Source organism: Chamaea fasciata, unplaced genomic scaffold (genome assembly GCF_029207755.1).
Source record: "Chamaea fasciata isolate MVZ Bird 193981 ecotype frontalis unplaced genomic scaffold, bChaFas1.0.hap1 SCAF_2, whole genome shotgun sequence".
NCBI lineage: Eukaryota > Metazoa > Chordata > Aves > Passeriformes > Sylviidae > Chamaea > Chamaea fasciata.
Genome location: NW_027094087.1, coordinates 47,586,303 through 47,599,848, shown reverse-complemented (window position 1 = coordinate 47,599,848; position 13,546 = coordinate 47,586,303). Strand labels below are relative to the sequence as shown.

Sequence of the window (13,546 nt, the reverse complement as noted above, 5' to 3'; positions counted from 1 at the left end):
ATTTGCTATATGGCTTGCATTTAACAGTTATTTTATTGCTATGGCATTTTATGTAAGTTATTAATTGCAAAGCACATTATGATGTGCAATTCTAACTCTAGCTAATTTGATTACCCTTGCAATACAGTACAATTTTAGGAAACTCTTGTTAGCATACGTAGTAAGATCTTGCAGTTGGGAGGGGAAAAAAAACCAAGCTGCTTGACCACTACATTTTCACTGATTTACTTAAAATCACAGAGTCCTATACTAGTATTAAGCAGAACATGGAACAGTGTTTTGTCCTTGTCCAGCACTGCTCCTTTAAGGGTTGGAAAGACTACCCATGAAGATGGCTGTATGTAGTAGTATTATCAAGAGTGATTAACCCATCTCAGTGATATGATCTTAACATGGGTTCCGGGAGCACCATGTGTAAAGCCAAAAACCTGTTTGTGTAATGATGGGTAAATGTGCTGAGCTGCAGACATGTGCTTCTTTCTTTCAGAGACCACATATGGAAAGATAGTCTGATGATGTGGATACCAACCTGGGACTTAACTATTGTTCGTAGTTTAAAGCTTTCTGAATTATCACTGATGTTCAGATTAGACTTTTGTGGGACTAAGCAGTAGTCCACATGAGCCACAGTTGTTTATCTGTAAAATATGAATAGCCGTGCAGTCCAGTCATCCAACAGCATGATGAGGATGGTGTTTCATCCTGGAATTGCTATGATGCAGTAGTGTGGTCATAGGAGCATTGAGATTGGGAGATTAATCAAAAAACTACCTGATATATTCAGTGAATGCTCTCATGCAAGTGTAAACACCAACCAGATTCATACTCATTGTCAGGATATTTTGGAAAAATGTCTTTCTGTAGAAAATTTCCCTACTAAGGGAACACAACTTACTGTGAAAGTATTTTGATTTCTGTGAAGCTTTCTTGTGAAGGAGCCTTTGTTCCAAAAAATGAATTTATCATCTTCATCTGCCTGTGCAACCTCTTGTGAGTTGGGATAGGCCTAAGTTCAAGTCTAGACTCTGTTTAATTCTGAGCAAGGCTATAAATCTCTTGTCCATTTCCTAGGTGTTAGGTGCAAGCAACAGTTACTGGCTTTTGAGGTTCTGACTCCAGTGGAGTGCTAAGAAGAAATGGCAGAACACTTCCACACTGTCCTCGAAAGCAGGATACTTGTCTTGTGTTTTCCACTGATGAGGATGATGTTACTAATTTAAATCCAGATCTTGGCTCATATTGAGATGTTGTGTGGAGTATCAATGGCAATGTTTTCTTAATTTGTTGCTCATTACCTTTGTTCTCACCTTTCAGGGTGTGCTGATGGTTGGTCCTCCTGGCACTGGCAAAACAATGCTAGCAAAAGCTGTTGCTACAGAATGTGGGACAACATTCTTCAACGTGTCTTCCTCTACACTGACGTCTAAATACAGAGGCGAGTCTGAGAAGCTGGTCCGCCTCTTGTTTGAAATGGTATGTCCTCAATGATGTGATCTGGGGCTCATGAAGGTGAGAAAGGACAGCACTCTTGTTTTCCTGCCCTTCCAGTAGCATATTGGAAGCTTGGAGTTCACTGAACTGATACCCCCTCAACCAATTGGAAAAACATAATTTCTGGGTTTCCACATATGGTGTCTTATTAGGGATTAAGAAGGAAAAGGTTCATCACCCATGTTTTGGATAGCATTTTCCAGACTAAATAGAGAGTTGTGACCTCAACAGTAACTCAGAATTGTTGGGTTATGGGGTAACAATCCCATATGAAGTAGATTTGAAATTGGAAGGAGTTTGGAACAGTTATTTTAGAAGCAATACATGTTTTAGTTCTGAGTGATGGTCACAAGCCTCTCAGTGAAGCTGTGGGTACAGTCCACCATGCAGGGTGTGTGAAGGACATGTCCATGTGGACTATACCTCTGGGACCCTCACTGCACTCCTGTAATATTCGCAGCTAAAACCTGAGTCTCTTGAGATTGCTGAGCTCCCTTCTACCCCTTATGCTTAACCCTCACCAGCGCAAAACCTGGATATGAAAACTGCCTGTACTGTGTCAAGAAGACTATTCTATTGTGGTAGTGTTTCATTTCCCCTTCTCAATGTCATTTTCTGGGGAAAGCAAACCAACACCGACTCAAGGAGTACAATTTAAAGTAGATTAACCTCAGCATATGACAGTTTGTAAATCAAGGTCTTGTATTCCTTCCTTGTGACAGTCAGGGAAGATACTTATGCAGTATGTCTAGCAGGACTGGGTTGTGGTCTGCTGAGGGCCTGTGCTTGCTGAGCAGCCTTAATAGTGATGTTTTCATTTGAATAAAGGCACGGTTTTATGCGCCAACAACGATCTTCATTGATGAGATCGATTCCATCTGCAGCCGCAGAGGCACGTCCGACGAACACGAGGCCAGCCGCAGAGTAAAGTCAGAGCTGCTTGTGCAAATGGATGGTAATGAGGGCTTAGGTCTGGCTTTGGGGCTGGGATGCTGTTTCTTTGCAGGTGGGAATGTAAGAACTTGAGCCATCTGGAAAACCTGGCTTTATGGATAAGAGAAAAACGAGGCAGAACTTGAGTGTATTTTTGGAGTGTTCAACAACAGATAACTGGAAAGGGTGTTCTGCTTTATTTTTTCTAAAATGGATATTTTTAGGGTGACTTGAAAGCTCATATTAAAGACACAGACTCCAGAGAGAAGCAGATAATGGAGATTTGTGCAGTTTAATGCAGGTATTTAATTTGTATTCAGTTTAAACAAAATTCTCCCCTTGGCTAGAGTCTCCAACTGTGGAACCCCATTGTGAGATCTGCTTTTGCTGTGTTCTATGATGGCAGCTAATATTACCCTTTTAAGTCAGATATAGTACATGTTTTGTGCAGGTGCACACAACAAGCATGACTGTCTGAGGAATATTGTATGGTGTAGAGGTTTGATAGCCACCTTTATATTGCAGCTATCATAAACTGCTGGATAAACTACTGTATATAAACTACTATTTAAAATGTTCTCACATTTGCAGGTTCATTGTGGTAAGCTCAGGATAGGAAAGCTTTTGATCCCTTTGCAGTCCTCACTTGGTAAGCTGAGTGACTCCTATTTCTTCTATGACCAGACTCGACAGAGATAGCACTGTCAGTGGGACTAGTAGGGCTACAGTCACATATGGCTCTGTTATTAGCACTGTCAAGGAAAGCCCTCTCCTGACTCAGCGAAATAATGAACTGTCCCTATTTCTGTGATAATGATGGTCTTGTGACACCTAGCTATGGAAAGTTTGAAAAGGGACACAGGACTACAGAGAGCTGTTGCTTAGCTTTGTCCAGGCTATGTTTGTCTGTGCAGTGTTTCTCAGCAAGCATCTCAATCAATAGGAGCTCTGGAGTAAAATTGCTCTGAACTGTTGTGCTTGCAGGGGTAGGTGGTGCTCTGGAAAACGATGACCCTTCCAAGATGGTTATGGTATTATCTGCTACAAATTTTCCCTGGGATATTGACGAAGCTCTCCGACGGAGACTGGAGAAGAGGATTTATATACCTTTGCCCACAGGTATGTTTGATAAGACCATTTTCCTTTCCCCTCTTTACAAGATGAGTTTAGGATTACTGCAGGACCATTGTGTTTATGAGGAATCCTGATGGTTTTGTGATGAGCAGTGTAATTCAGGGGTTAATCATTTGTCTGGAGCGCTTTATTTTTAAAGAGAGTGAGAAAAAGAAAAATACTGCTTGCTTGGGGGCTGAAAAACAAAGAGCTGTGGCATTTCATTGCAAGCCATTGATGGGTTCTTATATTTTGAAAGAGAGTTAGTTTTAATGAGCCTGGAATTATTTTAAATGTTTAACAGTCAGTCCTTGAGTGATCATCAAAGGCAGCCTTTGGACATGTTCACAAATATTGCAAATGCACTCCATGCCCTTGCAGACAAATGGAAAGAAGTGAATCCATGAATTTTCACTTACAGGCTTAGTTCATTGCAAATCACTGCTTCCTTGCCTTTATTACTGTGCTTCCAGTCACTCAGAATGCAGCAGGCTGATTGCTTTCCTGCCCTAAGACATCTCAGCTTATATTGTCTTTCCTAGCTGTCATTCACCTGTCCTATTAATTTTGAGATTCCTATCACTTGAAGTTTGCATAGCTCCATTTCTTCTTGGTACAGTGCATGCCTCATCTCCCTGCATGAGCACTCACACTAACAAGATGCATGTCCATGGTGACAGTGGTTGTGATTGAGTTTAGCAGTTCTAAGGACACCTAATAGTTCTACAGCTTATCTTTGCAGCTTACAGGCAGTAACAGCTCCTAATAGGATGCCTGTCTTTATGACCAATTAGTTTAAAATCCTATCAGCTCTTCCTCTTGTTTCTAATTAAACCAGATTGTTTTTTAACACAGTGTATTACACCCTGGACAACGTAGGAGATGTGATCTGGTTTTATTTCCAGTGTTAGTTTCTGTTGTATCTATTCTGCAAGTAAGAATTTTGTGCTACTCTGGGTGAGTCTGAGTGGTGCATTTATAACTGTGCTTTGTGATTTGACACAAGTCAGGCATTTTACCTGAAAAAGTGGCATGGTAGCATATATCCACCCATATATTGTGGGATTTGATGCAAGCATATATTCTGTAGTGTTTAATTTTCAAAATGCTGTACAGACTTGCTTAGCCACACAGCAACAATTAGAAGAATGTTTTCTGATGCAGGATACTCTCTGCAGGTATGCTGTGTGTACATTGTGCTCTCTAAATAATAAATCCCCATTCTATAGCTAGTGCCAGCTATAGAATGTGTGTGATGGATAACTCTGTGCTTTTGACAGTTCTGCAAAGCACACAAAACCAGCAGCTCTAGACAAGCTTTCTATTTTCTTTTGTATTTCTCCTTCCCCAAAACTTAAAAAAAAAAAAAAGAATTAGGGACATCAATGAATAAAACATAATGTGTCTTATTGGACATTTCTTTAAGACTTTTAGCCTTTCCTACTGCTGCTCCTTCTGTTGTGGTTGTCCTTTTTTATAGGTCATAAAAATTGATCACTTGGGGAATAAAGATGCTGAGCTGGTGTATTTTTCCTGTGCAGTGAAAGCTGGGAAACCAGTCATCCTCTTTTTTCCCACCCTTGTGCAGAGTAACACGGAGGCCTAAGCTGTCAAATGTGAATTCCCTCTTAAAAGCTTAGGCTTCTTAACATATGTACCCAAATGCACATATGCACATGCCCTCTGCAAGAGAAATGGTTCATTGACTGTGTAAGTGCTCATTTACACAGCTGGTTATCACTGTGTGCACACTGCATCTGGGTAGGAAAGTGGGATACCAGGACATTTGTATCAAAAATATATTAATATATGTTTATTGTATTAATATGTCTGTTTTCTATCAGGCTTCAGCTGATTTCTTGGTCCCAACTGAATAAACTGATTAAACATATGTTTAAAGTTCAGCCTGTTGTTAAGGGGTTTGTGCTGTCTGAAGCTCTTTTAATAGGATCCTTATTGTAGTTCTAATGAAACTCTATGAATAACAGGCAGTCAAACCCTTGAACAGGGAGTAGATCCAAAGGGATGTGAGAAGAAACAGAAATTTCTTGGACTGTGCTTTTGTGCCCTTGGGTAATGTGTGACCAAACACTTTATCACCTGAGACATAACAGACATTTTTAATGACAGATCATTTTGACAAATATCTCAACCGTTTTAATATAGTGCATTTAAGCAAATGTTTTACTATATTTGATTGCACACTTCACTATGACTTGTTCTCTCTTTTTCTTATGTTGAACTCTTTTGTTCTTACTTTTCATTGAAAAATCTAAGTTGTGTTTATATCTTTTTTTAGTGTAACTCTTGCCAGTCTTCAAACAAATATTTTTACGTTCTAGCAAAAGGCAGAGCAGAACTACTTAAGATTAATCTTCGGGAAGTAGAACTAGATCCTGATATCAGCCTAGAAGAAATTGCTGAGAAGATTGAAGGCTATTCTGGTGCTGACATCACTAATGTTTGCAGGTATGTCATTGCCCTTAATTTGCAAATAGAACTGCATGGAAAGTCATCATTTGCATTATATGATAAAAGGCAATTCCCACTACAGCTGAAGCCATGCTCACAGCGTCTGTGTTTGACGTCCAGATCTATTTACTCTGTTCATGTATTACTGTCATGTGGAGTGGTCCAAAGACTGTGGAATCTTTCTGTGAGATGTGGTTTTCTTGGATGTAAAGTGAAAAAAATTATGAGCAAATATCTCATATTACAATTGGCTTCATTTACTGTCATTTTCTGCATATGTTAATGTAGTGCAAAATAGATTTTTTTAAAAAAATCTCATTAGTTTAAAAGAATTTTATTATCCAAAAAATTCCTTTCACAGAATACTTCTTTGCGACTTCTATATGCTGGATATTCGAACAGCCCCAAGTGCAGCAGAGTCTTGGTGTCTACCTGAATCTTCTAGGTGCAAGGGGGATACAGATTATAAAATTAGTATTTAATTTATTTCCATCCTGTTCCTACAGTTTTTTCATTTTTGACAAATCAGTCTTTTTTGGTGAAGGATAGGTATTTGAAGAACCTTATCTGATGGAAGTCTATGTCTCTTAAGAATCCTGTCAAGAGAAACTGATCCTGTAAGAACATGGCTTGGGAATCTTTTTTCTTCTCCCCCTGCTGCCTTTCTGAAAATGTGAAATCACTCCATGGATTTGACAACTCACACTGTGTGTCACGTAGTATTGAAATTACCTGTTCTCCCTAAGGCTTGTGTTATCCCTTGCTGGGAAAAACCTGGGGAAAGAGAAAATGTAATTTCAGACTGCCTGTGGGCCACAGTGTGAGAAAATGAGCAGTGTTCTTCAAGCTGATGGGCCTGGCTGGCAGGATCTGAGCTGGGGAGGAGTCACAGAGAAGGCAGAGCACGAGGAGCCACAGGCACCGATGGCCTCAGCACTGCAGGACCACGTGATGCTGTGTCTGATGCCTCCTGCTCTGCCCTTCACACATCCAGGTGCTGTGGGCAAGCAGGCACCAAGCAGGCACCTGCAGCCCAGCTTGGGCTGCACTCTTAACCCTTGCTGTCTGTCCTTTGGGGCTATGCTGCAGGGAGAAAGTTGAAGTCCAAAGGGAATGCAGTGTTAAAATCCAAACTACTTCAAAAAAATAAAAAAAGTCTTTGAGCTTGTCTCCCACCCTGCCCTTTTCTGCTCTAAAGTTGTAAAATTTCATCTCCATGAATCATTGTAAAAGGTTTTCAGTTTTATAGTTTTAATTATCTCTGCACATTTACCATATGGTTAAATGGGTTTTGGTGCCAATGCATTCTTTATGTTGAATTAATGTAGTGATCTGGGAACATGGAAGCTACGAAAGATGTGAACTGCATCTTCTATGGTAAATAAATGCTCTCTTAAGTGTTCCTGCCAGCCAGTGGTTTCTAGCAAGAGTACACAATCAAAATTCAGTACATTCTGATAGCAATTAGCTCCCATGCATTGTCCTGTATTTCCAGGGATGCATCTTTAATGGCAATGAGAAGACGTATTAATGGCTTAACTCCAGAAGAGATTCGTGCACTTTCTAAAGAAGAGCTTCAGATGCCGGTTACCAAGGGGGACTTTGAGCTGGCTCTGAAGAAAATCTCCAAATCTGTTTCTGCTGCAGACCTGGAGAAATATGAAAAATGGATGGCGGAGTTTGGATCTGCCTAATCTCAGTGACAGCTTTCCTTTGCTGGAGTTTTATGGTTTTTGTTGTTCTCACTTTCAAAATGAGTTAGAAATCTTTTTAAAGGTTTAATAAAAGGTCTGTCTCTGCCCTCATCCCACCCCTTTCTGGTGACAGGATCTTTTAAGTTATTTGCCTTTAAAGGAAATGAGCACAATAATGAGCTGATATTGTAAAAGATATTTTATCTCTGAAGTAGAAAAATAAGACAAACAGGAAGGGAAAAAGCATACTTCTGAGGGTAGTCTTTTTATTTTTCAAATGAAGAGCAGTGTTACTTGACTTCCTCATAGTCATTTTTTATGGCTGGAGTCAATAAATCAGCTGGGGGATGTGACTCCAGAGGAACAGACAAGGGCTTGCTGTACCCCTTGCACTTAAGTGCTGCTTCTGCCTCCTTTGAATGTGGCATCCAAGTTATTATTCTTTCTCTTTGTGCTCGGATATTCAGAGCAAAGCCTGTGGATTAATTGGCATTACACAGAGGAAATGAGACATGGGCCTGACTCTCCTCTCATGTACACCCATTTGGAATTGATGTCACTTCAGACTGTTATCAGTGTTACCTGCAATGACTTCTGATGGAAATGAGAGGGAAAGAAAAAGGCATGGGTTGTTCTCAGTCCGGTTTATGCTTGTTCTTTGAACATAGTTTGAACCTGTTTGACCAGTAGGCACTTTGACTTAGGTTATAACTTGCACTTTTGTGCTTATATATCATCTTGTGCTTTGTCTGTGCTATCTAAATGTAATAATTATTACTATTATTATTATTATTATTATTATTTTAGTTTATAGAGTTTAATACAGTAAAAACACTTAATATCAAGGCTGTATTTAAAACAGAAGACTGTCCTTAAAACAAGCGGCTGTGAACTTCCACTTCTGATTAGATATGAACTTTTTCCTAGCATTACTAGGCAATGGGACTTGTACCTGTTTATGTTGTAGAACTGTTCATGCTTAATTTTTTTTTGGCAAAGATTTCTTAAAGCTGTATAAATATTACTGGTTTAGTAATATTTAAAAATAATCTGTATGACCTCATTTATGTTTTTAACTGTTTCGTCCCTTCCTTTATACAAGTGCAGTGATGAGAAGGGTTCTAAAGTCTAACATGAGAAATCCTCTCTAGAGTATACCTGTCACACTGACTATATGAGCTCTTCACAGACTCAGCCTGTGAGACTGGCACATGAAGGTTTCCTGTGGTAGGAATGTGAAGGAGTGGTCAAACAACCAGATTTACAGAGAAATATGCAAGCTCTCAAGTTTTTGGTGATGTTGTGAGCTAGGCCTTAAGTATCTTGGTGGATGGGAATTGCCCTGCAGCTTGGTAGGTATTCAACCCTTCAGGTTTCTGCTGAAACTCCTAGTGGCACGGACAGATGTGATGAACTGGAGTAAGAAACACACAGCACCTCTTATTGAATGGGAATATATCCTTATTTACTCCTTTTTGTTAGTCCTTGGAAATTCCCAATAATGTCAGTAATTCACACTGGTCTCTTGGGCCATGACATGTTAACCACTAAGGCAAAAACCTTAAATCGCATACTGAGTTTGCTCAGTGAAGTGGTAAAATCACTATCCCTGGAAACGTTTAAAGAATGTGTAGATATGGCACTTGGGTACATGGTTTAATATTGAACATGTCAGTGCTGCGTTAATGGCCAGATTTGATGATCTGAGAGGTCTTTTCCAACCTTAATGATTCTATAATTCCTCCTGGGGAATCACTGGACCTTTATAGAGAGAAAGCTCTGAAAATGTTGCTATGAACTGTCATTTCTTCCTTATGAAGCTGTAGGCTGCCACAGTTGTGCTTTGTTTGTTTGTTTGTTTGTTTGTTTGTCTGCAGTAGAAATTAGTAAAGCTACACAAATCTTTTGGGGCCAGTGCCAGATTAGCACTAAGGGGTCTCTCACTAAAGAGGCCATTGCTGCCCAAGGAGCTTAATCTACACAACCAAGATGTAGAAGGGAGTTGACATGACTGCCAGTAACAACCCTACTCAGCTGCCCAAGAGCAGTGCTAGGATTCAGCAGTTGCTGCCTAGTAGGGTCTAAGTACCAGTTTGCTCAGTTTCACATTGCAAGCAGCAGTGACCTTCCTACTGATGAAAGCACAGCGCTTGGTGAAAATGTCAGTCCTTAGCTCTTTGATGAACCTTCTACCTTAAGGCATTAAACTTCCCTCTTGGCTGTTAAGCAAAATTCACTGTACTGGGCATTCCCTTTAGTAGGAATTATTCAGGTGCTTTTTCTCTAAAGGTCATGGTTTCTACCCCAGAAATGTTTTTACTGTACAGGTCCATTCATCCTTTACAGCTGCAGAACAGAAAAGTGAAAGTTTTCAGGCAGTAGATGTTTGTGATGTTGTGCCCAGAATTACTGCTGTGACTTGAGCCCTGCTAGATCAAGCACCCCAGAAGACTGAGACCATCCCTTCCCTGCTGCAGCCTTTCAGGAAAGGGAGCTGCCCTTCTGTGCTCACTCTTTCATCTCTACCAAGTCATGCTGGCACACCCACCTGGCTGGGCTTGGAGACTGGGGTATTAACTCCAGGGCAGCCAGCATTGGATGCAGCAAGGAGCAACCCAGGAAGGAAGGGCAGCAGCTCAAGGCCCGAAGGATGATCTTACAGTCCAAAGTAAGAGCAGTTCATGTTCCACTGGTGGAAACCCTCATGTAAGGATACTGGATTCCTTGGAGAGCAATGTACAAACATGTCACAGCCTGCTGCAACACTGTTCATTCTGCGCCTGTTTGTGTATGGAGATCCTCCACACACGTGGGGGTACACACACACAATAGGTGGTGCTTCAGTGGTTATACCTAGATTACATAAAAGACATGTTTTAGTGCTGTGTTTATGTGTTTTCTAAGTATCTGTGAAGGCCCTCTTGGGTGGCACTGTTAATTTTTGTACAATATGCAATCTGATTGTATGAAGTAATAAATGTGTGCTGGAGTCTGACTGTCTCATTCGAGTGGGGCTGTGAGGGCTTTGCTGCTGCTTCCAAAGGCTGCCTTACAATGTGGATCTCTTCAGTATGGCAGGGTGCTGTTTCACCAAAGTCCTGGATGGAGAGCAGTTAAAGCGGAGTCTGGAGTTTCTGGATAAAACTGTCAGCAATGCTTTCTCTCTAAATTGGCCTTTTGTTGCCACAAGCTATAAAATGGAGAATACTCCAATACCCAGCACATGGAAGGGAGGGTAGAGGGGAGCAGAGGCCCCAGCAGATGTTCAGTGTTAGCACCTGATTCAGACCTCACAGCGCTAGGCAGCTTTTTTTATTACTTGCCCCTGGGCTGGAAGTATAATCAGGCTCCAGAGAAGCTGTATCATCAGCTGCCTGCTAACCAGGAGACTTTCAAGAGCAAAATTTCTATTAGGAAGGAGCTTTCAAACTTGGAAAGAGAACCCCGTGTCTCCTGGGACTGAGTTGATTATTTGAATTTTCTCACTAACTTCCTTATGAAAGAATGGAGTTTCCAGTGTTTCATAATGCTTCAAACATGAAAGAGCAAGCAAGGGAAATGCTGATCAGGGGATTTCAGGAGAGGTCAAATCTTTGCATAGAAAGTTCAGCTCACCCCAGTTTAAAAGAGACTGAAATAGCAAAGGTGCGCTGACTTGTTCTGATCATGGGAACGATGAAAGACCTTGTGTGCTGTAAAGAAGTCCTCCATCAAATGAGCAAAGACTTCATGGTACAATCCAGGCATGAAGAGGTGAAAGCAGCTGAAGAAATAGTGATTTTTTTTTTTTTAATCTGTTATTGGAATAAGCCACCCTCAATCAGATTGTGAATTGAGATTTTTTTCAGAGCTGTAGTGACAGATAAGTACATGATGAACGCACAGGTGACACTGTGTGGAAAGCAGGTGGGGAGCAGGCAGGGAGCCTGGCAGTCTAGAGCTGCACACTTCTGCAAAGTGGGCGTCAGCACCAGGGCAGCAACTGAGCCCCCCTCTGTGTGAGCTGTCCATCCACCAGGCAGCACTGTGGTGCAGAGTGGAGCCAAGATGGACAAGAGTAGGCTCAGTAGTGCTCTGATGGAATATAGTAGACTGCTGGTGATGGCAAAGGTGATGGTGCAGTTCAGAGAATGTCTCAACATGGCCATTTCCCTGCACGTGTGAAGGGTTTCACCAGAGCACTGTGTGAAAGCTTGGCCATGGCTGTGGATGCCTCAGTCACCTGTGTCCAGAGCCCAGCTGCCACACACACCACAGCTAACAGAGTTGCAGCAGCAAGTGGTGCTCCTGCATCCCACATCACAGGAACATTTGACCCTCTCTGCCTTCTGAGCCAGCCTGGTTTTGTGTGCTGGTTGTGACCCGTTCTTGTGACCCACTTACCACATACATGGTGGTTCAGTACTTCTAATAGAGGAGTTTCGTTTCTGCAGTACAGAGCTGTCTTTTGATCAGCTGAAGTGCTATGCTTCTACACATGTCTGCATGTAGGTGTCTTAAAACATTCAGGCAATTTTCCTCTTCTTTAGAAGGCCCCAGCTGGCATTAAAAGCAGATGGGATGAAATGTCTTAGCTAGCCTGGTTGTCCAATGCAAGAAAACTTACCTCAGCAGCCAAGGAGGTGCCACAAGGAAAGTTCTGGTGTTGTTATGAAGTGGCAAAATGTGGGGATGTTCCCACTCCTACTGCACAGCAGAGTTAGGGTTGTATCATGTCTAAGCTCTGTTTTCTGGCTTTTGTGATTTTGTGATTTCTTTGTTGCAGTAGGAACTTTTTTCTCAGAATTAGGGGGAAGCCATGGGGTATTTGTTCAGTGTCTGGGTTAGGATTTTAGAGATCCCATGATCTGGTTGGTACATGAAGCAACTGAACCCATTCCCAGGATGCTTACTTTTGGAGAAACTCATCATGCATCCTGCCTGCCTGTCTGGCTGTACAGTAAGCAGTGTAGCTTTGTGCAAACTCACTTGAATATAATGTTTAGAATATTTGTTTGGCAAAGAGAGAAATTCTTACTGTCAGTTTGCAACTGTATTGCTCCCATTTGTAAGCAAGCCCTTGCATACATTGTCTAACTAAGGTAAAAGAAAATGTCTTGGAATTAAGAATTTTTTGAACTTGACTTTGAAGAGCAAGAAAGGTAGAAAAATATTTGCCTAGAGTAAGATACAAGAGTACTCATGACATGGAGAGCTGCAGTTTCTTCTTTTTGTGGCTTTCCTTTTTGTCTGGCAGTTGCACTGCTGGGCTGTGCTTTCTGTTTCCAATTTGTTTTGAAATAATTACTATTGTTTATCCATCTCTCAGACAGCCTTTGCAGATGATTTGGTTCCACAGAGCCCTCTTTTGCTTGGTGGTTGGTGTTCTGGCACAGCATGTTGTGTGATATCTGACTGAACAGGCTGATGGCATGAGATTGTCCTTGGGAAGGAAAGGTCACCCAAATGGTGAAGGTGAGAAGAAGTGCACAGAATACCAATTTGATTGGCAGGAACAGAAACCATAGCAACTCTGCACATTTATAAATAAGGGTTTAAAAAAGGGTTTATAAATTCAACCAAGAACAAATGGGGAATACCCTCAAGGAGATGCTGACAACACCACAATATGCATATTGATAAAAGTGTGGGTCTTTGTGTCTTCACCAGTGAGGAGAACCTACATAAGAGGGTGGAAGTGGCTCAAAGGAAACCAATTGCAGGCACCGCCAACAGATTTCATCACCCAGACTTGCTGCTTTAAAACATGCCAATGTCCAGGGGCCAATTTGTTACTGCTGCTACAAAAGCTGCCTTTTAGATAATCAAATTCGACTTTCTAAAAGCTTGCTGCCTATCTTGAA

The 13,546-nt window shown here is 41.3% G+C and overlaps 1 protein-coding gene across 4 annotated transcripts in view; it reads left to right on the top strand.

Moving 5' to 3' along the window:
• The window catches only part of KATNAL1 (katanin catalytic subunit A1 like 1), a 40,091-nt gene extending 29,393 nt beyond the window's left edge, over window positions 1-10,698 (top strand). For all 4 annotated transcript variants that reach the window (XM_066175959.1, XM_066175958.1, XM_066175957.1 and 1 more), the window contains 5 exons: window positions 1,315-1,473; window positions 2,320-2,446; window positions 3,409-3,543; window positions 5,880-6,006; window positions 7,505-10,698. In XM_066175959.1, the coding sequence (XP_066032056.1) occupies window positions 1,315-1,473; window positions 2,320-2,446; window positions 3,409-3,543; window positions 5,880-6,006; window positions 7,505-7,703 (747 nt within the window). In that variant the 3' untranslated portion in view covers window positions 7,704-10,698. The remainder of the gene's footprint in view (window positions 1-1,314; window positions 1,474-2,319; window positions 2,447-3,408; window positions 3,544-5,879; window positions 6,007-7,504) is intronic.
• Window positions 10,699-13,546: the final 2,848 nt, after the last annotated feature.